The sequence below is a fragment of the Syzygium oleosum genome, unplaced genomic scaffold (assembly GCF_021117445.2).
Source record: "Syzygium oleosum isolate NSW1041296 unplaced genomic scaffold, Sole_v2.1 Sole_v2.27, whole genome shotgun sequence".
Classification (NCBI taxonomy): domain Eukaryota; kingdom Viridiplantae; phylum Streptophyta; class Magnoliopsida; order Myrtales; family Myrtaceae; genus Syzygium; species Syzygium oleosum.
The window spans coordinates 2,417,790-2,444,242 of NW_026607511.1; the positions used below are offsets into that span (position 1 = coordinate 2,417,790).

Genomic DNA, 26,453 nt, shown 5'->3' on the forward strand with positions numbered 1-26,453 from the left:
TTGACAAAGTATAAATCGAACTCATGCACAGCATGGATAGATAAAATAAATGGTCATAAGCAATCCTTATCTAACGCGAATATGGAGAGTTGATCAATAGTAGAGACTGTAGTATATTTCTTGAAGTAATTTCTTTCACCGTTCAGGTGGCCACGGAAAAGGAAAATAAGAATGTCCTGCGCTAACTCTGTTATCTTGAAATATGCAACGGTCTCTAGATATCAATACACATAGATTCCAAGGAAAGTTGAATTAAGGATAAATCTCGCAAGCAATCGATAGTACAAAAGGAAGTTTTAACAAGAGGGCTAATCTTCACCTTTTGGCGTTGCAAAATGAATGAATGACATCAGTACAACAAAAATGACACTCAGAATAATTATAAAACTCAATCGCCATAAAATTTCCTAAAATCACGGTCGGCAGGTATCCCAATGTTCTTGACCTTAGTGCTTTAAAAGTAAAATAGCACCATCTGTCAGTGAACTTGCCTGAATCCCTCGAATAAATCATTAGCAGTCAAACTATCCGGTGGTTCCTATCAGTCAGAAACAGCCGGATCAAAAGAAACGGTGCTGCTCAGCTTACCGTTTTTGCTGATGAGATTGCTGAAGTGGCCATTGACTCTTTCTCCATAGATGTTGTCACGCCCCGAACCCCCGTCGAGCCCGCGACATCCCACCTCCGGTCGAACAGAGTGCAACGTCCCAGGAACGCCGCCGACCCAACCCAAACATCAGAGTTAAATCGCGGCGGAAGCAATCAAAAATCCCGGACAATAAAATTGGAGAACACCAGGAAGGAACAAATCGACAAACCACCAAGCATATATTACACTTCCAAATATTTACATCATCCGCCAATACAAACCATAAAATAATTTATAAGCACACCGAACTATAAACTCCAAACCACCAAAATATCAGGATCAGCTCTCTAGGTCAGCACTATCCAAAAATGGGGCGCATCCTCCTCCCAGAACTATCCCCTACGCCCTCTCGAAGGCGTCCACTCTGACTCACTGTCCTCGGCATCACCACCTGAATCCTCCGCAGCTGTCTGCTCACCCGACGACTCCGAGTCGACCTCAATCTCGACATTCAGGCGGGGGCTCTGAAATGGTTTGGTTGAAACAACCATGAGATCACATCTCAATAAGTCACAACCTAAGCCCCACCTAGGCTATCACGTAATTCCAGACACATCCAAACGCGCAACCAAACAACCACACAACCAGGAATCAATCATTCACACATACCTGGACTCTCTGCATACGCACCATGCACGTTAGCCCACAATCCCAACATACAATTCTTGCACACATGCCATCACACACTTTCCACATATCAATACACGCGCCAATCATACCACAGCAGTACATCACAGCCGCGCGCGTGCCTCGATTATAAAGCAAAACCTACTTGGGCACGTCCCATACCATACCTAGCAGATTTTACCCCATAATCGCGCACTGCATCACGCGATACAAACACACTCGTACACCAACTCACACCATGCATCACTTTCACAATCCTCTCACTCGTCTTGCCAAATCCCGCTCGTTCTCAACCTTTCCACCACTACCGCGCCCGCGTAAAACGCATCAGGCCAACGGTCTTCTGACCTCGTCAGGCATCGACACCCCGTCGGGCCGGGCATCGTCACCTCGTCAGGGACGGCATCGTCCCGCGTAAACGAACACGCCTCAGGACGGAATCCTACACACACTTTCCTTCTACCGCGCCCGCGTAAAACGCATCAGGCCAACGGTCTTCTGACCACGTCAGGCATCGTCACCCCGTCGGGCCGGGCATCGTCCCGCGTAAACGTACACGCCTCAGGACGGACCTCACCCCGCGTAAACGTACACGCCTCAGGGTCTCACTTTTCAAACCAATCCTACATTCCAGTACCTTCGTTCCACTCAAACCACATTTGTCACACGGCCACACCTACACACTGCCAAACACGCACACCTCACACACATTTCACAATTTCACATTCTCGTCACACGAACACGCCACCCAATCACACATTCTTGGCACGCGAATACAATACACGAATGCACTATCACACCACCACATCTCACGGCCAAGCACACACTGCATATCACCAATCCACCAAGCATAATCCAAATCAGCCCACGATCACAAATCACACAACCACGTACACAATTCAATTCATAGCATAATTCCCACTGATCGATTGCACAATTTAACCCCAACCCAGTCACAACATCACGGTCCTACCCAAGCTTTTTATACCTCAAATTTTCATCGCCAAATCAGTCCACAACCACCAAATAACCAGTCTCTCAATTCAGCCCCAAACAGCCCCTAAAACAGTCACAAAATCCCCTAAACCGAACCCTAAACAGTGACCGGAATCCCATCAAAATAAATAGTAAACGAACTCCAAAAATTCTAAATTTTGGACACGTTGCGTAAAACATCTTGCTGAACATTTTTCGTGAAGAACTTGAAACTCAGTTCCAACTGGAAACACCTCTTTTGGTCACTTGAAGTCAGACGAAAATCAACTCGCTCCAACAGACCGTTTTGTCCTCAAAATATATTTATTTCAACACTCAAATCACCTTGAAAAGCTTTGAAATTTTTATATGTTATAGCCACAAATGTCCCCAACAGGTTTTGTGAAGGAAGTGTTTCGAGAATAGGCCTGGAAAAATTTATAAAAATTCGAACAGACCCGAAGGTCGGGTGAACAGTAAATCGGGCAGTTTTATTTCGGTCCAAAGATGGACTTCCGAATGGCATCAAATGATTTCCAAAAATTCCCAAATTAAAATATGTTATACTTCAAAATGTTGGAAACAACTTTCATGAAGAAAACTTCCTCAAATTCGACCCTCAAAATTTTCTAAAAAAATAGCAAACCGGATGGGTACAGTAACCGCGAATCCGCGATTCACCCCGAACCTCACGGATTCAAGCCCGAACCGATTTCTACCGAATTCCAACAGCCAAAACTCATTTCCCGACGTCTAATCCAACCCGCAACAACCACTAACAGTCATACTCAGCCACCAATAGCCATGATTAACCATCAATAATCATGATCAATACCTTAATCACCCTCTAAATCCTCTAAACCATACCCGAACGAGTCCAAAAATACCCGACGTCCTAAATAGGGATTAGATCGCGACTTACCGGACTCTAGACTAACTCGGCTAGAGCGGGAAGGTGGAACGGTTGGCCGGCGTGGCTCCGGCGAAACTCCGGCGAGAGAGAAAATGAAGGAAAATGGAGAGAAAGTGGAGAGAAAAGGTGGGAAAATGGAGAGAAAATTTCTGAAGAGGGCTGGTCTGCACGTGAGAGTGAGTGAGGAGAGAGAGAGATCACCCAACTTGGTCAAATAATTTAATTAGGGGTGCCATGTGTCAAGCTTAGGTAAAAAGGACTAAAATGCCCCTAATTAAATGGTTCCTATTCATTCTTATCTAAAAAGAGAGGGGCAAAAGGGTCAATGGTCCCCAAGGATGCAGCTGATATTTATCCATAATTATCCCAATTTATCCAAAAAAAATTCGGACCCAAAAATTAGCCCAGGGGCAAAATGGTAATTTTCCGGTCCCGGGGCGAAATTCCAATTTTCGCACATACGCGTTCCATATGTGCGTGGCCAACATAATGTGGTGTCGGAATCGCGAAATTCACTTTCTAAGCCCTCGAAAATCAACTGCGAAGTTCCGGGAATAAAATAATATTATTTTTCCAATTTTTGTCGAAATTCCAATTTTTGTCCAAAACTGTTCCAAATGCACGTGGCCACCCCAAAATGACGCTAGCCTCGAAAAATAACCTCAAACGACTTCAAAATCCAACATTGGTGTCCACATGGGCAAAACCGTAATTTTTCCGGCCCCGGACCGAAATCTATTTTTTTGCAGAGATGGGTGGCCCCAAGGTTGGCCAAGCCAAAAACGTCATCGGCAGCTCAAAATTATCACTTTTCAAAATTCTCGATTCCCGGGCCCGAATTCCAAGAAATGACTAAAATTGACCAATCGCGACTTTAGCTTATCTCTTGCTAACGGGTGGCTCATTAGGATTACGCGCTCTCAACCCGTGACCGACACCGAGTCAAATCACGTTTAAGTTTACTCTACCCGGAACGACCTCGGTTGTCATATAATTGCGAGGGTCTGTCACTAGTGCCCTTCGGACACGATCAATCAAATAGACTGGTCTCGGTTGGCTCAAAACATTCCCTCGTCAATCCATATGGTCGAAGATCGAACCCAGGTCGAGTTCTTTGATCGTGCGAACTCAATCCCGTAATAGCCTTACCCCTAAGGTTAGAATCCCGAGAATGCGCGAGTCCCGGGTAAGATCTCACTATAGTGCATTGGTCAAATTCATTTCTTAAATCCCGGGAAAAGGATCGAAAATTCAGACTGTTACAGATGTGCCCCAGCTTGGAGCGTTTTGTCTCCAAGTATGTCTTGTTCTCATTTGTTATGGAAGTCACTGGAGGGACTCTCCCAGCAATAGTCCAGCCATAACCTTTAAGTCCCAACATACTTTGATGGGTTGTTAGTCATCAGCTTCATTGTTCTGTCTCCCAGGTCACGCAACATCTGCAGTATTAGCCCATATGTTAAGCACTGAAACGAATGCATCAAATGCCATGAAAAGTTTGATAATGGAGTGGTTCTTTAAACTAATTAGATCTCGTCTTTTTGAGATGAGAATTCGAAGCTCTGTTTTAGGGTGCGAATGGTAATCATTCTGCTCCAGAAATCAAATTCTTGCCAGAAATTGATTTCTGGAATTTTTGCTAGAAATTGATTTCTGGAGGAGAAATCTGTTTGGTAAAACATGACTAATTCTGCTTCAGAAATTAATTTCTGGAAGAGAAATCTGTATGATAAAACAGGAGGAAATTTTCTTGTGGAGAAAGTCCTTTTTCCCAAAAATGATAGCCCCATGTTAACTGGCTTAAGTAGCTATCTACATTTGTGAAGATTTGTCTTCTCAGCTTCACAAATATGTCTATATTTAATGTCGAGTCTAAATACATCTTGGAGGCATATCACTTTATTTCTAAGAAACATGCCTTGGCAGGGTTTGTTGAATTTGGTTCCTCGTGTTCTTGAAATCTAATGCAAGAATTAAGTTGTGAACGGATAATCACCAAATCTTATGAAGTATTTTAAGCCTTTCGCACATGATCTCCGGCAGGTATGCTTCTACCATCCTAGATTGCAATGCCGGGATAATAAACTTAGTATATGGAGAAGATAAAACTCGATCAGATAGATCAGAGAACGAAAATACAGTTATATGGTAACGGCTTAGATTATGTGATTCCTATTATCTCATTTTCCTGTTACTTTAGACGCTATGTTGACACCTAAATTTTGACTAATTATTTAGCGATTAATTGCATAGAAAATTAGGGATTAAATTTTAACCCCTAAACAAAAATATTAAAATTGCATAGCATATAGTTTAAGTTCATATAGGTTAGTTGCATTCCGTATCGGACCGGCGGTGGCGAGTAAGCTGAAAATTCATCGCATAAACCGAGCTCGAGCGCCGAGTGAAACTCGGCTCACTCAAGGGATTGGGGGCCGAAATTCACAAGTCTAAAAGGTTTTGGTTATCTTAATTTGAGCTTAAATCAGCCCAAATTAATTTAGCCCATTTGCAATTAAAACAAAATTAAATGATGAAGCCTAAGTCTAAGCCCATTAGGACTAGGAAGCCCGGTCAATTAACCTAGGGTTGTGATATAAATATGTGATTATACCCCTCAATCAAGAGGGCTCTCATAACTTTCAGATCAGAATTTTCAGAGAGCACAAGTGTGAGCAAGAGCCAGAGTAAGAGAGAGAGTCGCTCGCGCACGTGGCCGCTCCACCGTCGCGCCACCTCGCGACCGCACCGCTTTCACCACCACGCCGCTCGCTCGTGCTGCTCCTACCGTCGCCTACGCCCCATCGACGTCGCTGATCTGATTTGCGACGATCCGCTCTCCATCTCGTGAAAGTTCCGTCCAACGACAACACTGCTGCGTTCCTATTCGTGCTGCCACCTGCTACTCGCCTTGGACGTCGCCTGCTGAACCGGTGTTTGCATCAGCCCGCGACAAGTTATCCTCGACCCCAAAACTGTAAGCCGACAATTCAGATTACTCGAGGCTGGTCTAGTGTTGATTGAGTCAAAATTCTTCATCCGAGCGAAGTCCACTTTGCCAATATCCTCGTGGAACTGCCCATGCTATTGTCAACGTAAAAGCCCTCTCACAACCGAGCATGTACAAATGCAAGTCCTGCCGAGAGCTATCATCACGTGAAGCATCGTGAGCCACCGGTCCACCACCGCGAGGAGCCCCGTTAGCCATCCATCTTCGGGTATCGCCGCTCGTGATTTTGTTTTGCAGGTGACAAGCCAAAATTCCTGACAATCCGCGAGCATCGTCGTCTCTCACCGTCGCTGCCACGTCCGCCATCGATCACCCACCGCCAGCCGTTCCGATCCGCAAACCCGATCCGGCATCAAGCTCGAATTTGGAAGTTATCCGTAAATTAGGTAAGAAACTTTATCCGATATCGTTTCAAATATTTAAATTCCTAATTCGAGTGATTTTGTTGTCTTTGGTTGGTTAGTAGATATGTTTGAATGATGCATGGCATATTCGCAAGATTCCAAAAAATACACTAAGTTAGGAAATTCCTAACTTAACAACGTGTCGAGACGACTATCCGATCTCAACCATGAGATACGATACTCGATGGCACGGAAAATCTCTATCCTATCCATAACTATTTGGATACGATAATAGATTTTATTTTGTTCCCAAATTCAAACGAATTGCCTTCCATCAATATCCATAACCACATGGATATGATCGTCGGTTTATATCGTTTCCTTAATTCAAAGATAGTAAAACAAATCTTGTGGATTGTGTGGACTAGTTTTGATCGTGGTGATTATCTATCTATTTGATTTATTTCTTTTAAAAAGAAAATTCCAAAAAAAGATTAGTTAGGATTGGAATTGATTTTATTAGAAGATAATGATGCATGTTTAGGATAGGTTTAGAATAACTTTCTTTGAATAAGTCGATAGGATAACTTTTTAATTTAAATTAGGAATTAGAGTAATTTATTTCCTAGTTTAATTTACATATTATCCTGATCTCGACGGTTCATTTTAGGGTAATTCTTGATTTCGAATTTTCATAAAAATACCAAAAAGAAGCCACTTTAGGATAGATTAAATTATCTTTTTTTTAGAATAGATTGCATGTTAATTTAGGCATTTTTTTCTAATTCCGAATTTCATTTGAAAATACCAAAAATAAATCATTTGTCCGTCATTAGAATTAGGTCACGTCGTCGCATGACATATAGTTTGCATGTTAGGCTGCATTAATCGCATGTTAATTTTTGCACGTCATTACATATAGGTTAGTTTTCATTTAAATAAGTGAAAATCCTAAAAAATATTAAGTGAACTGCTTGTTAATTAGAAATCATATTAGGATTGTTGATGTGATTTTCTAGCTAATAATGCAGATGTTTACGTTGCTTCGAGGTAAGTAATTCTCTCAATCTTGCAATTTATTTAATGTTTTGATTATTGGGTGTTACTTTGGTGGTTTGCGCACCCGCATAATCACCTCACATGCTAGTGACTAAGTTAAAATGAATCCAAACTGTCTGCCAAAACATTTTTTTTGAAAAGAAAAGGTACCGAAAGGGCGTTAGACTAGATCTAGCGTAACCAAGTCCCCAAGCTTAGAATCTCTGGTTCGTAGGAATAAAACATATCTCCCTATGTTTTATTTAGGTTTCTAATCGACCTACCATAAATAGATTAGTGGCGACTCCAAGCATGAAAATTTTTGCATGTTAAAAACTTAAACCCTAAGTTGCGAATTGATAGGGCTTGGGAGGGCCCGAGTTAGGCTTAATCTTAACAATCCATTAGCCTGAGAAATTTTAGGTCGCGACACGCTATGAGGGCTTTGTGTGGGAAATTTTTTGCTTCTGCTCACATTTCCTTTCTACTGAATTCTCCAAGAATAGTCAACAGAGGGAAGATTAACTAAGTTGAGTTGGTAATTGAACTCAGACCATTCTCCAAAACTTCAGCAAATAATTAAGGGAAAAAGAAAGGTAATGATAAACTTGAGATTCGCATGTGCAAAATAAACAGATTTATGGTACTTTTAAGCAGCAGATGGCAGATCCAAGCATTTGTAAAGTCTCAACAGCCGAAGATGGCAAATTTATTAGAATTTTTCTGTCATTCACAAGCCCAACAAGAGAAAGTGCAAGACCTAATGAGAGACTAAGAGTACTAGCACCCCAATTCGCCAGTCTCCTCTTCGAAAAATGCTTCCTCAAATCAAGAAAAGCTTTCTAGCTTCAGTTGCTCTAACATTGTTTCCAACAGTCCCTCGCTTTGCACATCTTACCTGCTCAAAATTGATAAAAATAATAAGAAACTGACATTACTCTAAATTCAACAGCAGAGGAACGCAAATAACACACCAATTACAGCAACTTTAGACCATTCAATTCCCCGAAGAGACATTACATGAAAGCAAAGCAAACGATGTCAAACATGAGTCACTGGGCATTCAGTTTTTTTGGGAGCACACATTGCAAACCTGAAGCTTGGAGAGTATCCAGCAATTCCCAAGCCATCACAAAATACCAGCAAACCAGTCATCTATTGAAACACAACCAAGTCTTCTTATTTTAGATTAATCGAGTGCATGGTAGCAAACAGTAATGGAACAGCAGTAAGTAGTTAGAAGCGACAGGCAAAGCTTGCAAAACAAATAGCCAACCCCTATTCCACTGCTACCTTGGTTAGCCATAGACAAATTAACGAGTCCAAACGACTATAGAACACGACCCAAAATTTTTTTTTGACTATAGGAAGTAACAATAATAACATCCACAAAATCTATAGGATGATCTGGATGTCCAGATTAGGACCAGAAGATACAGGGAGAATCAACACAGATTAAACTTGGAATAAAATACGACACGCACTATATTTACCTTTTGTATAGCTCCAGATAAGCTTTATGGATTGACAAAGATCAGTATATATATATATATGAGACTTCACTATAATTGAAAAGCATGCAGGAAAATTAACTGAATATCTGTATCAAAAACTTCACTCATTTCAAAGAACTAAGTGCCATGAGAGTTCAAACACCCTATGAGTATCAGGTACTCAAAGATGGACTAGGAAATTTATGTATTTGGTTGATCAAGCGCTCTTATCGGGATTGAGCTGAATCACTCTCATAGTTTGTTGGAAATATTAGAAAGTCTTTTGTGCATAATTTGTATATAGGTGGCTTCTACCTGAAGCCATTTTGTGTAAAGGCGGTACCCCTGGTACCTTCTTAATGAAACCTTATTTATCATTCAGAAAAGGAAAAGGATTTTTCTTAAACTTCAGACCGAAAAAGACCCTTAAAGGATTTCTTCCCTATTTAATACACACTCACATCATAGGAGGAAAACAATGGCCATAAACCACGACTAGCGACAATGAGATCAAAAAAGACGTTGTGCTAGGCAATGGGATCACAGAAGACTAAAACCATCCTTTGCTTAAATAAGAAGAAAAAAGGACGGAGATTTTTGTTCTTCCGGCTGCTCTTGAGCATATAACTGGATGTCAAAGCACATTGTATCAAGATTGGACGAACAATCGCATACCCAGAGAAGCTAATGACCATGGCTCAAACTCTAAACTGTACATAATCATCTGCATTCTGCCAATCTCTACACCTAAATTAAAGAGTCGAATCAACCAAGAAGATTTCAACATCCCTGAAACACATCTATGGCTCATTCTTCAGGCATTACATGAACATTCAACAAAGAATCAGCTACAACCTATGACAAATATCTTCCTTTCTGACCTCAAAACAGCACATGGAACACGTCAGCTAAACATAGTTCATAACTTCATACGGAAACCATTTCATCTAAAACAACAAAAAGCTCTAACTTTTAATCACGGCCTTCATCCAAAATCATCTAAGCTTCTCCTTGGCCGAGCTCTTCCTCGCAGCGTCCTTGACCTTCTCAATGTACCCTTCAATTGGCAGCGTGAGTGTCGCCATGAAGCAGTTTGCAGGGAAAGGTGTCAAATCTGGCACCAGCACCGCCTCTCGCAGCTTCTCCGGCAGCGCCTCGATTGTCTCCTTCTTCATCCGCAACAAATTACTCTCCACAGCCTGCCTCGCCATATGCCTCCTCATCAAAACCCTAGAATACTCCTTCGCGAGCCGCCTTCCATCCTCGACCGTGAGCCCATACTTCGGAATCTTATCCGCATCGACTAGTCCCAACGAGATCAAATCCAAGCCCGGGGTCCCGATTATCTCTGGCTTCTCGGAGACGCCCAGTTTCGACTTCCCTTTCTTCAGCATGTCGATCTCTCGCTGCCGGTCCCTTGCTGATCAGCCCCATCTTCTCGCACTCGGCCTCGCCGGCCTGCTGCTTCTCTGTCAAGTAGCGGAGCGGGGTGGGCGCGTTGAGGCATGCCTCGACGAAGGCCTCGGCCTCGAAGGGGCCGCGAACCGCAGAGCTAGACACGAATGACGAAACTAATCGATTCAGCCACACAACCCACACATCATAGCCCTTTCGAAACAGAAACCCTGCGGCTCAATTTCAACCTCAACCTCAATCCGTAGCATGCTAATCAAGTTCTCGCCAGACCGCTCCGCGGCGTCTCGTTCCCTTGATTCCGACTCGATCGAGCGAGATTCACGCGAGCCGCGTGTCCCAAACGGGCGGCCGCGTCGCACACCGTGGATTGCACCGAAGGGAAAAGCTAACAACGAGAGAGGAGATGAAACAGTTGGAGGAATCGAAGACTCACGAGTTACGCATGAAGAAACGGAAGCGGCGGAGAGAGTGAGGGCCAAAATCGATCGCCGCCGCGTGCGGTGGCTGTTCCGGTGCAGTCGCGAGGAGGGAAGGAGGGCACGAAACTGAAGAGAGTCGAACGTCTCTTGAAGAGAGTAAAGAAGGAAATTTGGCCAGAATTCGGGAAGCCAAAAGCTACAAAAACTAGCTTCTTCTTTTTTTTTTGCCCAAAACACATTCTGGAAGCAAAAACTCATTCTGGAACAAAAAAAAGAATGTATTTTTACAAAACACGTTTTTATTTCAGAATGCAAAAATTGCTCCAGAATGCATTCCGGAAATTTTTTAACAAATGCATTTCTGTTCCGGAAAGCATTCTGGAGCAGAATTTCTGCTCCAGAATGGATTCCATGCGCACCCTTTTAGTCACCAGCTTCCTCTTGTAGCCCTACAGATGATGTAGGATCTCTGAAACAGTAACTGAAATTCAACTACCTTTATTTTATTAATCCTTCTCAAATCCACAAAGCATAATGACAATGGCCATGAATCAACCCCCTTAAGAAGCTGAATTATATAGGACCTCTCACATCAGTCTAGTTTCTGACTTAAGGGAGGAGTATCTGAGCACCAATTCCATACTCTCTAGAGTCAACGGGCGATCCGAGCTCCACATTAGATCAATAATCTTGTCAAATCGAAGATCCAATGGAATGCCAATCATTGGAATTTTGAAAAAAGAAAAATGATACTTTGTGCGCGTCACACGAAACATTTTCAGTTCCAGTGCAATGCAACGTCCACTTTCGTTTTGTTCTCTATTGTTTTTACCTCCACGCACTCGAACAAAACTCCAAAATCCTCAACACACGGCATCAATCAAGGGATCAGAGATTAGTTACCTATTACAGGCTATAACAAATTGTAGTCAAGTGTCAACACCAACTTTTGGCCAAAAAAAAAAAGGTGTTGACACCAACTAAAACTTCATAATTATAAGCCTAGGTCACAAATTGCTTACCTATTACAGTTCATTGAGCCATGTTTATCTTCCCAATCAATGAAATCACAAATCAAGAATTAGTTTTCTCTAAGGTGGCAAACTGAAAACAAGTTGCATGTTCAACTTGAAGCAAATAAATCTAAGAATTAGTACCTTATACAATGTTTCATTATCAAAAGAGGGTAGTCAATTGGCAATATATTTTTTTTTTTGGTAAGGATTGGAAATATATATTTATTGCTCTAAACTTTGATAATGATCAGTGCCACCAATTTTTGATGTCTTAATATTCATTGATGCACTGAAGTAAAATGGCGCACATATTTGGGATCGGCAAATATGAAAGTTTGAGAATCCGAGAAGTTAACATGGCAACTTTCCAAAAATTAGAGGGAGAAGGCTTTGCCAGTATTAAATGTCCATTAAGCCAATTAAAGCCGATGCTCAATCTACTATTAATTGTAAATTCAAACAAAATACAATTTTAAAATTCAGTAATTATTTTATTCATTTGACAGAATTTAGGAGAGGTTGCCATCGAAGTTGAATAATAAGGAATATACATCTATACACCATCATCTAATTTTTTGAAGACTAGAAATCAATTTTCAAATTTATTTTGATTGAATTCAGTGAACACAGGCTAATATCTTTACCAAATTAATTTTAATTTACTTTAAAATTTCATGTCAAGTTACATTGGGGAAATTGCAAAAGTATTCATTTGGTATCTGAGTTCGTAATTGCATTCTTTGTGTCATGACTCAATGAAAAATGATCTCCTATCTATTTTATGCATGAGTATTAACAAGTGGTAAGGACAGTAAGGTAATTCATTTTGTTGCACCACATTTCATGATTGCATTGCAATATACTCGGCCTTAGTCGTCGGTCAACTGAAATGAAAGCATCAAGCAACCGCTCCTTGATTGTGTCACTAACAAGCTCTAAAATGTCATGATTTGAGAGAGCTAGGGAAGTTTGGAAATTCCCCCTTTAAGGTCATAACTGAATTTGAGCACATTAATTGTGTCATTTTTCTCAATATGGCAGGTACAATTTCTTGAGCTTAAGCGCATGATTCTCTCCCACATGGACAATTTAAGCAAAATACGGACAGATGGTCCTCAAGAAACTCTCACTTTTGACTCTTTGTGGGAAGTGGAGATGACACTCCACACTCCAATGCTGCTCAAATTCTTTTCCCGAAACTAACCTCTCTGGTGTTACATGATATGCCACGACTCAAGAGCTTCTCCCCTAACTTACTTGCTTTGAACTGGCCATTGTTTAGGAAATGGCGAGTGACTCATTGTGACAAACTAAACATGTTTTCTTTTGCGGCATTCATGAACAAGTGGGCTCAAAGAGATGTTCAACAGGACCTTTCAGACCAAGAAGCGCACTCTTCATTCGAGAGGGTAGGATTACAACTTCTCTTCCACAGTTTCTACTTTGTTCATTAATGCACTCAGTAATCTCATGTCCACTGCATAGTGACGTCATATTATGATGCTATAGAAAACATTAGGACCTTAGTTCACTATATTCTACTTTATTCTTAAATTCACCCATTATATTTTATTTCCATTGCAACGTCATGTCACATTATGATACTGAAGAAAACCCAAATTCCCTTACCTATCAATTTGTAGACAATATAAGCACACTTTAAAGTTTGCGAACATCTATAAATTTTTAGAAACACGGTGAGTGCATCCCTTTGCATAAAATTCCAAAGAATGACTAATTTTTGTTGACAACATAAGATATTATCAATAAAAGATGAATTTGATGAACTGGGTCGATCTTGAATTTAGATTCGCTCCACCAACTTAGCCGTTCCAAGCTCTGCTTAAAAAAATTGTCTTCGAGTTTTCAATATGGATGGTTATAGTGAAGCATTTGGTTATAGTGGTATTTCGTAGTGTGACTTCAAAAGCTTGCAACTTGTATGCAGAGCTCTTGAGATTTAGTGAACTGTAAGATGGCCACCTTCCATGCAAATCAGCTACCTTAGGATTGCCTTTTACAGCATCATGATTTATTATCGAACCTCTGTTGAATTTACTACTCTCATTGTATTGGCACTTTGACAGGATTTTCCCAAATTGGAGGGACTGTTTTTAGTCGATAAAGACATTCAGATGATACAAGATGAAAATTTTTGTGATGACATCTTTGGCAAGCCAAAAGTACTGACATTGGCATGCTTTCATGAAGAAAAGGCCGTCTTTCCTTCTAGATTCCTCCTAGAGAGATTTCAGAATCTACAAAGCCTTGAGGTTTTCTGCAGTTATTTTGATGATATATTCCGCAATGAAGGTCTTGTTGATGAGGGAAAACATCCGGTGCTTGAAAATTTAAGAGAACTTAAGTTAAGCAAGCTACACCACCTAAAGCAAGTGTGGAGAGAAGACTATTTAGTGGGGAAAATTCTTCAGAGTATTGAAACATTTGAGGTTTGGGATTGTCCTTGTTTGACAACATTATTTCCAACCGTAACATCCTTCCAGAACTTGACTATGCTAGCAATGACGAATTGCTCTGGATTGATACATCTAGTAACATATTCAGCGATCACAAATTTGGTGCATCTCACTGAGATGACTATAATAGGATGTGAAAGAATGAAAGAAGTCATGGCAAACGATGGAAATGGAGAAGAAAAAGAGATTTCTCTTGGGAAGCTAGAAATTTTGACACTCAAAGATCTGCCAAGCCTAGTATGCTTCTCCTCCACCACAAGTTGCAACTTCAGGTTTCCGTCCTTGTCTGATATTGTGGTGGAAGAGTGCCCAAAAATGAAGACCTTTACTAAGGGTATGCTGCACACCCCATACCAAATTTATGCAGAACTGTTCAAATTCTTGTGGCAAGGGGACTTCGCGCATGATCTCAATACAATCACACAGAAGCTATCGACATAAACAATTGCACATAAATTGGTAAGATCCAATTAATGTCAATTCTCATCCATTTTTTTTCGCTTGCCTCTGCTTCTCAAATTGTCGGCCATGCACCATAAGTTCCAAATGTTCTCTTCTTTTTTACTTGTCCAGTCACTGATAAAGGGAAGTGCAGATGCTGAAAGCGGTAACAAAGATCTGGAAGCTACTCAGACACGGTCAAAGGTTTAGCTGAAGACAGTTTCTATTGAGGTAATGATTCTATTTCCAATATCTCTTTTTCTCACTGATAAAATCACGGTTCTGTTAAAAAAGAGGGAGCTACCGATGAGAACTGAAATGGTGAAGGAAGTCGTTTTTATTAAGAAATAAAAATGGGAACAAATTTCCTGTATGGATGCTAAAATCAGGGGTGGATTTGTCTCTTCACTTTAAAAAAGCTACGGATTAGTCATGTGGGCAATGGAAATAGACCCTCCTAGTTCTATAAATTTTCATTAATCGATTGTTTTTTATGGTCAAATAGAGGTTCGTATTAGCGAATAAATTAACAAAAGCGATAATTGCATTAAAAGTCCTAAAATTCATCACAAAAGTGCAATTGAGTCCTAAAACTTTCAAAAAGTGCAATTAAATCGTAAAACTTATCATAATAGTATAATTGAGTCCTAAAACTCTCAAAAAGTGCAATCAAATCCTAAGACATGTCAAGTTTGTGCAATCTAAGTCTTAAAATTTGTTACCATTTTCCATTTGTCAAGTTGGACGGAAATAATGGAAGGACTTGATTGCACCAACTTAATAAGTTTTAGGACTTGATTGCACTTTTTGAAAGTTTTAGGATTCAATTGTACTTTCGTGATAAACTTTCGGACTTTATTGCACTTTTTGAAAGTTTTGGGATTCAATTGCACTTTCTTGATAAGTTTTAGGACTTCTAGTACACTTATTCCTTAATAAAATTAGGCAAGTGATAAATGATTTCTAACATGATAACCCATTGCTAATTTACCGACTATTAATGTCCCAATTAAGCAAATCCTCTATCATATGAACCAAAGATAACATATAGGTAATAACTTTAATTTTTTCACATTTGCCACCTGAGCATAAATGCCTCAAACACACTATCCTCATTTTTCATAACTTACGTAAGCATCCCATTTCCTTTCTTTTTTCTTTGACTCTCTTCCCATTCAAACGAATGAAAGTGTTGATCCGTTCTTTTATGTTTTCTCTTTTTTTAGAAAAATTGCATAAAGAAAATCTTAAACATTTTGCTTAACGTACAATCAAGTTCTAAATTTTGAAAAAAATGCGACTAAGTCATTAACGTTTTGACTCAGAAATGAATGCCTTTTCCAATTAAATGCTTCATTTAATTAAGTTGGCTCCTGGGAAGCCACAGAACTAGTTAAGGTTGAGATGTTACAACTCATTAAACAACTTGTCCTCAAGGGATGACTTATCGTCTCTGCTCTGGAGAGAAGATGAACAGCGCCGCTGTAGTTCTGGAATGGAGACACCTCGTTTCTTCAAGATCATACTCTCTCAGACACTTGAAACGGTGCGTTTGAGGGTACCTAACGGTGGAAGTTGGAGGGTGGAGTTGGAAAAATGGGATGATATGGTTAGGCTATCAAAGGGATGGAAGGAATTTGCGGAGCATTACTCTATTTGTGAGGGCCAACCTATTAGTCTTCCTATACGTAGAGGACTCAGATTTTCACTCACTCATATTTGACAAAAGGGCTTTGGAGATAGATTATCCGCTAATGAATGCTGACAGCAAGAAATCGAACCTCGACACTGTCGAATTTGTCCGGCCTAAAATGGGAGATGCTGATGATTACTGTAATCTCTCAGCTGGACTTCAAAGTCCAGATGGTTTCTCGCTAAAGAGGAAAAGAGAAGGATGAATTGCATCTAAATCCATATCATCACAAGCCTTCCAAGGTGATGATATCTGATCTCGTTAGTTATGTCGATGATGCTACTACTTCACATGCAATTGTACTGGAGTTGGGTTCCAAATCGAAAGGCTTCCGAACTGATCAAGGAGCGAAGCTTTTGCCACAAGAAGATTCAGAAGGTGAGTGAAGCTTAGCCTATTAGTAATGCATATGCTTTGTATCAATTTTTCTTATGCTCTCTGCCTGACTAATTCAGGTAGGATGGAAAATTCCAAACGTAAGGTGAGCCCCGCCATGCTGTGTTCTCGTAGTTCTACTTCTAAATGTTCGCGGGTAACTACAGCACTCAAAGCAGCCAACAAGTACGAGCTGCAGTATCCTTCCTTCACAGTAGTTATCCGGTCAAGTGATCTATTGAAGCAAGATGTGGTAAGAAAAGATCCTGAGATAAATAGTTCTTACATGCAAAATTTGGACAGGAATGAAAGCTATTAAATTCTCGTAAGGTACCATCATATTCCTAATGGATTTGAGTTTGCCTGTGAGATCATACACGTGTGGTTTCGTTAACATTACTTGTGGAAGTCATCATACCTATGATGTTCTTACTCATAGATCATTTGTTGATCAAAGATCAACTCTGCAGACTGTCCCTGGCGGTATTTTTAAGGGACGCGTCAATGGAAGCAAGCAAACCGCAACTCTTAAATATTTAGACGGATCATGGCCAGTGAAGCTCCTGTACTACCCACAACATGGCTCGGGAAAGCTCTTTGCCGGTTGGGGCGCATTTCAGAGAGCAACTTCTCTAAAGGAAGGAGATGTCTGTGTGTTTGAGCTTATTACCGAACTCAAAGTCTCCATTTTTAGAAGGAACGTCAAGACTTCGGCGTAAACTTTGGTATGCCTACAGAAAAATCTCTGCTTCCCTATGTTTTGTTTAGTTAATCAGATCAAAGAAAGCAAACCTTTCTGCTGCAATTAATTGGATGGTGATGTATTTCCTGATGTTTTTTGGAGACTGGTGAACATTACACAGGAAAATTGCATCTTCCAAAATTCCGGGTACATGTGTCTTTATTCGACAAAGTATAAATCGCTCATACGTTGCGTGGAGAGTTGATCTAACAGAGACTTTAGTATGTTCCTTCAAGTGATATCTGTCACCACTGAGGTGGTCACAGAAAAGGAAAGAAAGAATGTCGTGCACCAACTCTGTTCTCATGAAATATGCAATGGTCTCTAGAGATCAATACATATAGATTCAAGGAAATGTGAATAAAGCATAAATCTTGCCATCCATCAATAACACAAAAGGAAGTTTCAATAAGAGGCTAGTCTCTCCTTTTCGCCTTACAAAATGGATGAATGACATCAATAGAACAATAATGAGTCTTATTATAACTATAAAACTGAATCGCCATAAAATTTCCAGAACTCATGGTCAGCAGGTATACCAATGTTCTTGACCTTGGGGCTTAAAAAATAAAGTAATAAAACCATCCGTCAGTGAACTTGCTTGTATCCCCCCAAATAAATCATTAGCAGGCGAACTATCCAGCAGCTCCTACAAGTCAGACACAGCCGGATCAGAAGAAACAGTACCACTCGACTTGCCATTTTTGCTTATGAGATTGCTGAAGCGGCCATTGACTTCCGCGCCATAGATGTGCCCCATCTTGGAGCGTTTCGTCTCCAAGTATCTCTTATTCTCCTTTGTTATTGGAGTTACTAGGGGGACTCTCCCAGAAACAGTCAAGCCATAACCTTTAAGCCCCACATACTTTGACGGGTTGTTCGTCATCAGCTTCATCGTCCTGACTCCCAGATCACGCAACATCTGCAGTATTAGTCAATATGTTAAGCACCAATACAAAGGCATCAAATGCTATGAAAAGTGTGATGGTGGAGTGATTCTTTCTACAATTTAAATCTCGTCTTTTTAAGATGAGAATTTGAAGCTCTGCTTTAGTCACCAGCTTCCTCTAGTAGTCCTACAAATGATGTACAATTTCTGAAACACTCCCTGAAATTCAACTACCTTTAATTTCAGATTAACGGTGTTAGTTTACTAATCTTCTCGATTCCATAAAGCATAATGACAATGACCATGAACCAACCTTATTCAGAAGCTAAATTATGCAGGACCTCCCACATTAGTTTCTCACTTAAGTAAGAAGTACCTGAGCACCAATTCCGTACTCTCTAGAGTCAACAGGCAATCCGAGCTCCACATTTGCTTCCACGGTGTCACGCCCATCATCCTGCAGGTTATAGGCACGTAGTTTGTGCCCCAAACCTATGCCTCTTCCTTCGTGCCCTCGCAGGTACACCAGCACGCCCCTACCAGCCGCTTCTATCTGCTGCATTGCGAGTGCAAGCTGGTTGCCACAGTCGCATCTAGCAGATCCAAAAATGTCTCCTGTGAGGCATTCCGAGTGTACCCTCACAAGGACATCTTGACCATCTCCAATGTCCCCCTATTCAGACGATAAACTACGAAGTATGAATCACATGAAGGGAAACATGGCTGTCTGAAGGGAGGACATAAAACATAAAATAAGAAAAACTAAGGATACTATTTTTAATCAAAATTACGGCATTCCTATATCAATTGCAGACACATACAGCCCCCTTTAGAATCATTTCATAAACGTTAAAGACAATTACTATTCCCATCATCAGTTCACTAATATCCTAACAATCATTTCTCCTGATGTCAAACATTCCTGTCCAGACAACGTTGTTATCCAAGATAAATTTGGTACTCCAAATTATGATTGACACATGATTCAACATTTTTGTTTACAAACTTCAATATAAATTTAATGGCGTTCCACCCAAAAGATACCATCAATTTCTCAGTACAGCCAGTTCCAGTAAAAATACTGTCAAACAAAATCATGCACTGGAAGTACATAAGATGAAGCACAAATTGAAGTTATGTTGAAAAACGCACTGCTACAAACAAGATTCTCAGAGTTTACAATTAATCCATTTGAAACTTTGTGTTTATTGGTTTCTGAATTCTTCGAACAGTTTGAGCAATTAATACATAATTTATCTCACCTTGACCATTGCAATGTGCTCATTTCCATCTAATATCGATCTATAGCAATGGGCTGTGAATGGCCCCCACATTGTTGGTAATCTTGCAGCGGCAGCACGTTCAACTAATTTATCTCTTTTCCGGCGGTACCTGTAAATTGATGCATCTAATGAGCAGTGAAATCATTTCTCACTCGCACAGTATAAAAAAGCTTCTCAATATACAAGTCAGAATACAACAGACAGGTACTTTTTTGACAATCTAGATGTTCTATCCTTATTTCCCGGTGATAATGCCGAGAGTACACCTCAAACTCTGCCTTAATTAACGGTCAACTCACATTCAGACATGGGTTTTGAAACAAGGGAAATATAAGAAAATGTAAATAAAAATAATGGCAGTCACAGGCTCATTGACATGACTTGACAAGAATCCTGGCCAGTTATAACCAAATGCTATAGTTAGACATCGGGCTAGTGAGAAACCCATATACTAGTCTAACACTGCCGTATACATAAAAAATTGTGAAAAACAACTCTTCAGAACCCAAAACCATTGATCTGCATGGTGTTGACGAGTGGAATAACAACCACAAGCTTAAAGCATAAAGTAAACTTGAGACATGAATAGACCAAAATAGCTTATGCTTCTCTCCTTTTTGCTATGTAAAACGACAGGCCAACAGCCTCCCATAAGAAACTCTTTTTCCCAACCCACTCAGGGTTCCAAGGTTTCGACTCTTAATTTATCCACTCCCAAAAAGGGGAGATGCCGCTTGGATAACATCTTGGCCAAAAAAGCCAATACTTAAGAAGTGAAAGTTGTAGCTGAAATTTGGATTTGATTGGGAACTACCTGTCCTAAGAAATATTTGCATTTGGATTGCTGGGAAGAGAATACTTACCTGATTAGATCAGCAATAGATACAATTTTCAAGTTCTCCCGCTGTGCAAACTCGCGAAGCTTAGGTAATCTTGCCATGGAGCCATCATCATCCACTACCTCACAAAGAACTGCCACAGGTTCCACTCCAGCTAACATAGCAAGGTCAACAGAAGCCTCTGTGTGCCCAGCTCTTTTCAGGACACCACCCTCCCTGTACTTCAATGGGAAAATGTGTCCCGGCCTGTTGAAATCTCCAGGTTTTGAATCTCTAGATGCAAGAGCCAAAACTGTCGTTGCCCTGTCATGCGCCGATACGCCTGTAGTTGTCCCATGCTTTGCATCCTATAATAATATCTCTTAATTACCATCCATTACAAGGTAAGGGAAGAGCCAATCAGATGTCGTGACACAGATAACTAAGCTGACTGAAGGCTTTTAGGATGTCAAGAATATAAGAAAATAATATTGTTCTACTAAAGTATGAAAGAAAGCGCAAATTATTCATCAATTTTTTTTTATAATATGCATTTCCAAGAATACTTCAAAAATCAAGACCTCTACCGACTGGGGACAAGTAACAATCCGAAGTGTCTTCCTCTCCAAAGGGCCATTTCTTAAGTACATAAACCTCTAAGAAACCAAAGCAGAATAACAATACATACACGTGATAAGAAACAGAAAGTTCAAATTATCCCTACCTGAAGAAACCAGTACCGGTCAATTTTCTTCGACTAAGTTTTGAGAGAAAAATTCATGGATTGAAAAATAGATATAGGGGAATAAAAGCACACACCACAGTCACGGTATACGCAGTCTTAAGCTTCTCTTCATTCTCCCTGTCATTCACCATCAAAGGAAGTTGCAAGCGATCCAAATCTTCCTCTTTCATGCTCACACAAACAATCCCAGTGCCATACTTCACAATAAATGCCATAGCCTCAGGTGTTGCCATTTCTGCTGCCAGTATAAGATCACCCTCATTCTCTCTGTCCTCATCGTCTACCACCACTACAATCTGGAATCAATTCCAACCATGACATAGACATTTATGGATGAACAATTAAAATGAGCTCGATAATGTAATACAGAAAGCATACCAACCTTTCCTTGGCGGATATCCTCAATCGCTTCTGGAATAGATGCAAAGCCTGCTGTGGGTCGGTCCAAGTCAAATTCATCATCTTCGATGGGGAAAGAAGTGCTTATAGGCGCAGTATCAGCTGCAAGCGCCCCAAACGCTACTGCATCAGGCTGCAATTGAATGCCAACTGATTCTCCACCAATCAGAGCCTCACTCACAGCAACATCACCAGGATAAGACAATGTTTCACCTCCGCCAGGTATCACAGCAGCTTTTGCTGCAACAACACCCCTCCCAGTGGAGGATAATTTACTACCCAACAATTCCGCGGTTAGATCAGATGAAAAACCAATTTGCGAAGACGGGTTTGCCTGAAGCAGCAAATTGGATGATTTTGAGTTTCTGGAAACTCTGCATGAATAAAGGCCGGTTAGATTTTAACCATGAAGATTAGCCTGCACAAAAACATCAATCTCGGTACATTCGCAAAGCTACTTAAACACAGCGCAGCATCCACTCTCTGAAAGACAAAACTATAAATGAAGGAACCAAAGGTCAATCATTTCAAACAAATAGTTAGGAGCATTCAATACGTGGAGAAGCACCCGATATAGATGCCTACCAGAGATCGTCTTGTTTTCTTCCCAACTTCTTATATGACTGCTGATGTATCGATCAGTCATGGGAATAAACAAGGAAAAAGGCAGGAAGAATATGCAGAGTATACAAAGGCCATCAACTTCACCAATCAGTTCAAAAAGCACATCATGATTTGTTTACTTATGGACAAGAGCCAGCATCTCCAATTTCCAGACAATCTTCTTTCGAAGGACAAAGACCAACTCATCCCTTGTCTCAAAACCAAAAAAGGCCTTTTTCATCAAGTCAAGCAGAGGAAGATGACAAAAATTAAGTCAGCTAAGCGGGTTCGATTGTGCTTTCACTTCTGAGCTCCAAAGGATGGACTAACCACAAAGCTCGTGACAAACAGAAAATCTCCTCCACCATTTCCGAGCTGCCTCCGAATTCTAATGAATTCGGCAATTGATTGATGTGCCCAATTAAGTGAGAATCTACTGCAAACAGACATATACAACCAAGAAACGCCACCGACCCATTACCCAACGCACGAAACCTCCAAAAGCAACAGACCAACACAAGTCCGAAGCAAAGCAAACACCCAAAAGCACCAGAGCTACGGAAACTACCAGAATCAACGGAACGTGAAGATCCCAGAACGACAACAACAACAACAACAGAAACAGAAACAGAAACATCAAACCAAACAGAGCAGCTCATTATCAAGATCACAACGTCCTCGGGACCGGGAGGCACGAACGTACTGCGAGCGAGGGAGGGCCGTGGGAAGAGAGACCATGTTGAGGGAAGCCATTGCCGGGTCGAATTCGAACTGGACAACCAATCCACGAGGCGGTTTCTTGAACTGGGTCTCTTGGGTGGGGGGGAGGCTGCCCCTTTTGTACCCGTCAAAGATTACACGGAATGTTCAAATTGGGTTAGGAAGAAGATGCAAACTTGTCAACTGGGAAGCTCGCAGGAAGGAAGGACAGAGAGAGAGATGGTGGGAGGGAAGAAGGATCGGGGTCAGAGGGAGAGACGTAGGAGGAAGCAGAGGACCATCATCACCCGCGGGTGGTGAAATTTCTGTGGGTCGTCGGCTCGCGCAGAGGCGCATTTAGCCAACATGTGCTCATTAAATAATTTCGGACGAAAAGGAAAGGTTAGGTCGTGTTGATTTTGCAAAAAAATAGAAAGTTGACCCCTTCTATGATAATAATAATAATAGTGCTTATATCTATATTTATTCGATGTAAAAAAATTTCTAGGTATTAAAAATTTTAATCGAGGCAAAGCCCGACGACGTCGTCGTTCTGATTGGGTCTTGATCGGTTTTCGTATTCTTATCGAATGTGTTGCCCGTGTGTGTGAAAGAGGAGAGTCGTCCGCAATATATCGGTGATACGATATCAAGTGATGATAGAGTGTGATTTTGGTTATTCGAGCGCGAAGTTTCTGGTATTTAGCGAAAAACAAAAAAAAAACGGAGATGAAAAGAGAGTGCGATGATGGCTTTATGGGCACATCGAAATTCATTTGGACAAGATATATTGATGATGGTGTTCCGTGTAAAATTGCCCGAATTCGCGAAAAAAAAAAATCCAAAAACGATTTTACAATGAAAATTATAAATCAAGTGTATTAAAGGTGTAGCTTACATAAGAATTGACCAAGTTTTTTCCAAAATAATGAATGGTCAATTTAGAGCCAAGAGAAGTAGATCGCAAGCCGGAGAACCTAACTAGCAAGGAGAAAAACAAAAACCTAGGTGCACTAAATGCGTCCGTTTTGATGTACTTGTCAAAGATTGCACATTAGTTAGCGCGCGTCCAAGTTCGGTGTCGATCCATCGGATCTCACTTTGTTCCCCGCATTACTAGCGCGATCACCGAGCACGGGACAAGATCGATTGATTTGTGAGAGGAGGAAGAGCAAAGGAATGGAACGGAATGGAAAGAAGCGACCGGATAAAAAGTTTGAGATTTTTTCATTTGCAAAAAATCATTATCACCGAAGAAAGATTATCTCGACATAACGTCTTAAATCACCATAAATATATACATTTAATGAAAAGGGTGTGTAGCTATTTTAATTAAAAGGCGGTCACGGTGTACATATGGTGATTAAGGTCATTAAAAGATACGCCTTTTATAATCTACATACAATAGAAATTCATTTTCTAGACCTAATAGCTAACGCAGGGACCGCATCTTATCACCACGTGATGTCCAATGGCCGAAGGAAGATAATGAAAGGAAAGTCCTCGCAAGAGATGGAACGGATGAATCGATACGTTTTACAATATATCGAATATACCGTATAGTATTACGACGTGTCATTATAATCCAGTTAAAAAAGGATGGTAACATATCACGAAATAATTTCACGAACTTACGACGGTCCATCGTAAATAAATAGGTGAATAAAAATCTTAAGAAAAGAAGATGCACATTAAATTGTTGTGTGCTTAGAAATTCCAAATGGATGAAGACGGAAGGATAGCATTGATTGGCCAACTCAGGACCAACCAACTTCCCCCGAAGGATTTTTAACAAAGGAAAAAGCCCAAGTTTCTCCTTGGAGCACGCTTTCGCTGACCTTGACCCCCATCTTCCACCCTTTTTCTTTCCTTCAGAAACGTTTTTTTCATGTGCTCTCACAATCAAATCAGTCACAGTGGTCGTGTCCTACGGTAGATTCCGAGGATTTTGCTACATCCTATGCCTCGTCCCATGTTTAATCGCAGCACCGGGTGCTCGGCCAGTATGGTCCATGCCTAGCCCAAGAGCATTACACGTTCGGAGATGAGGTCGGGTCTTTTTATCGATCGCTAGGTCATAGGTATGCTGCGAAGCGTTCGGGGGGCGGGATTTGTATCGGGACGGAGTCAGTCGGTTAGTCCATAAATTCTTGCAACTACGGATCCGAGAGGTTATCCCGAGTCAATTGATGATCGGGAAAAAAAAGAAGGGGGGAAAACTCGCATTTCCCTAAAATGAAGAACCGAAAAGCAATCCAAACAATTTCGCTTCACATCTCGAAATGATGGACATAAACGAAACAAAAACTATGCAACATGTATAAAGATAAAGATGGAGCATGAGAGTGCTTACTCGTTATCTTGGTGGGAGGCCATATCAGCAAAACGCAGCAAGCAAACTCGACTTGGTCTGGTCTATAATTGGGATTCTCTACTTACAAAAGAAGTCTTTCAGGGTTTGGTGAGGCAAGAAGTGCCTCCCGATTGGCCTTAAATACAACACAAATTGGGGGTCTTGTCTTGGCAATGAGATGACTCAAAGCAGCATCCTTGCAAATAAGGTAATCTCAATTTGCAGTCCATGCTTTCCCTTTTTCAACATTGCCATTTGGATAATCAAACCCCCCCAAAAATTGAACGTTGGGATTTACTTGCCTTTTTTTGAAGCTTGGAGTCAATAGCCTTCCACGTATGGAGAGTGGGAAGGATAAGCAATTTGGTCACATGAAACGCAAATTGACATATACGGGGGCAACAATATCGAGGGTGTTAATTAATCACTACTTATTATGGCTAATTATGGTAGGTCTGGGGTATTTGAGAAAGGTGGTTTTTACTGGGGAAACAACTATCTTGCACCTGGCAAACTCTTGCGGTCTAATTCTTCTTTTGAGATTACTATCAAGAAGAATTTGTTGATCTTCTACAAAATTGGTAGGCTCACTCAATTACTAGGTAAAGTTAACATATAAGAGAGAAAAATAGAAATATATATATCACCCACTTGAGTCTCATCAATTACGCGCAACTGTTCAAAGTCCCGAGTACTTGCATAGGCCTAAGGTCTGCAATTGATTCATGAGACTTACGGAGCGTTTCCTGAGTTTGTAGATAGCTAGGTCTCCACACCCTTTCCCCTTAGATTATCGAAAAGAATAAGTACAACAAAACTTCAAAAAAAAAAACACTTGGGCTTCGTTGAGCTCATGGCCATGACGGCTCGAGCTTAGCCATGGCGGCCAGAGCTTGTGGCCAAGGTCGCTCGAGCTTGGTCAAGCTCAGCCATTCGACCATGGCAGCTGGAGCTTCTTTGAGCTCGCTGCCATGATCGCTTGAGTTTCATCGAGGTCTGTAAATCCCAAACAAACGCATCAATTTCTGCAATTCTC

General features: G+C 40.8%; 2 protein-coding genes, 2 long non-coding RNA genes and 1 pseudogene across 5 annotated transcripts; 1 reads left to right on the top strand and 4 right to left on the bottom strand.

Annotated features, from left to right (window-relative positions):
• Nucleotides 1–247: 247 nt before the first annotated feature.
• On the bottom strand, nucleotides 248–4,608 carry LOC130135096 (uncharacterized). Its single transcript, XR_008814567.1, has 2 exons — nucleotides 4,422–4,608; nucleotides 248–630 (listed from the first exon to the last, which is right to left on the bottom strand). It is a non-coding gene; the product is annotated as an uncharacterized LOC130135096 (long non-coding RNA).
• On the bottom strand, nucleotides 803–3,211 carry LOC130135097 (uncharacterized). Its single transcript, XR_008814568.1, has 2 exons — nucleotides 3,174–3,211; nucleotides 803–1,113 (listed from the first exon to the last, which is right to left on the bottom strand). It is a non-coding gene; the product is annotated as an uncharacterized LOC130135097 (long non-coding RNA).
• Nucleotides 4,609–8,232: 3,624 nt separating the features above from the next.
• On the bottom strand, nucleotides 8,233–14,907 carry LOC115691302 (uncharacterized; annotated as a pseudogene).
• A 1,849-nt stretch (nucleotides 14,908–16,756) lies between these two features.
• Nucleotides 16,757–17,605, top strand: LOC115691306 (B3 domain-containing transcription factor VRN1-like). The gene is made up of 3 exons (XM_056303300.1): nucleotides 16,757–16,889; nucleotides 16,967–17,139; nucleotides 17,357–17,605. The coding sequence occupies exons 1-3, from the start codon at nucleotides 16,757–16,759 to the stop codon at nucleotides 17,603–17,605; spliced, it is 555 nt and encodes a 184-aa protein (XP_056159275.1).
• Nucleotides 17,606–18,016: 411 nt separating this feature from the next.
• On the bottom strand, nucleotides 18,017–23,421 carry LOC115691304 (bifunctional riboflavin biosynthesis protein RIBA 1, chloroplastic-like). Of its 2 annotated transcripts, none has more exons than XM_030617901.2 (7): nucleotides 23,069–23,420; nucleotides 21,746–22,136; nucleotides 21,438–21,659; nucleotides 20,664–20,986; nucleotides 19,780–19,909; nucleotides 18,894–19,190; nucleotides 18,017–18,550 (listed from the first exon to the last, which is right to left on the bottom strand). In XM_030617901.2, the coding sequence occupies exons 1-7, from the start codon at nucleotides 23,116–23,118 to the stop codon at nucleotides 18,278–18,280; spliced, it is 1,686 nt and encodes a 561-aa protein (XP_030473761.1). In that variant the 5' UTR covers nucleotides 23,119–23,420; the 3' UTR covers nucleotides 18,017–18,277. The 2 variants fall into 2 exon arrangements, with proteins under 2 accessions (XP_030473761.1, XP_030473764.1); XM_030617904.2 differs by having other exon boundaries at nucleotides 18,330–18,550; nucleotides 18,831–19,190; nucleotides 23,069–23,421.
• Nucleotides 23,422–26,453: the final 3,032 nt, after the last annotated feature.

What these genes read in the sequence shown, in the direction of transcription:
- LOC115691304 (XM_030617901.2), bottom strand. Translation starts at nt 23,118, where the DNA reads ATGGCTTCCCTCAACATGGTCTCTCTTCCCACGGCCCTCCCTCGCTCG. An exon ending in CTGCGTATACCGTGACTGTG is followed by an intron (nt 20,987 to 21,437) that starts GTGTGTGCTTTT and finishes ATATTATTATAG; the next exon opens with GATGCAAAGCATGGGACAAC. An exon ending in AGTACGGAATTGGTGCTCAG is followed by an intron (nt 18,551 to 18,893) that starts GTACTTCTTACT and finishes CTAATACTGCAG; the next exon opens with ATGTTGCGTGATCTGGGAGT.
- LOC115691306 (XM_056303300.1), top strand. Translation starts at nt 16,757, where the DNA reads ATGATATCTGATCTCGTTAGTTATGTCGATGATGCTACTACTTCACAT. An exon ending in GCCACAAGAAGATTCAGAAG is followed by an intron (nt 16,890 to 16,966) that starts GTGAGTGAAGCT and finishes TGACTAATTCAG; the next exon opens with GTAGGATGGAAAATTCCAAA. An exon ending in ATCTATTGAAGCAAGATGTG is followed by an intron (nt 17,140 to 17,356) that starts GTAAGAAAAGAT and finishes TCAACTCTGCAG; the next exon opens with ACTGTCCCTGGCGGTATTTT.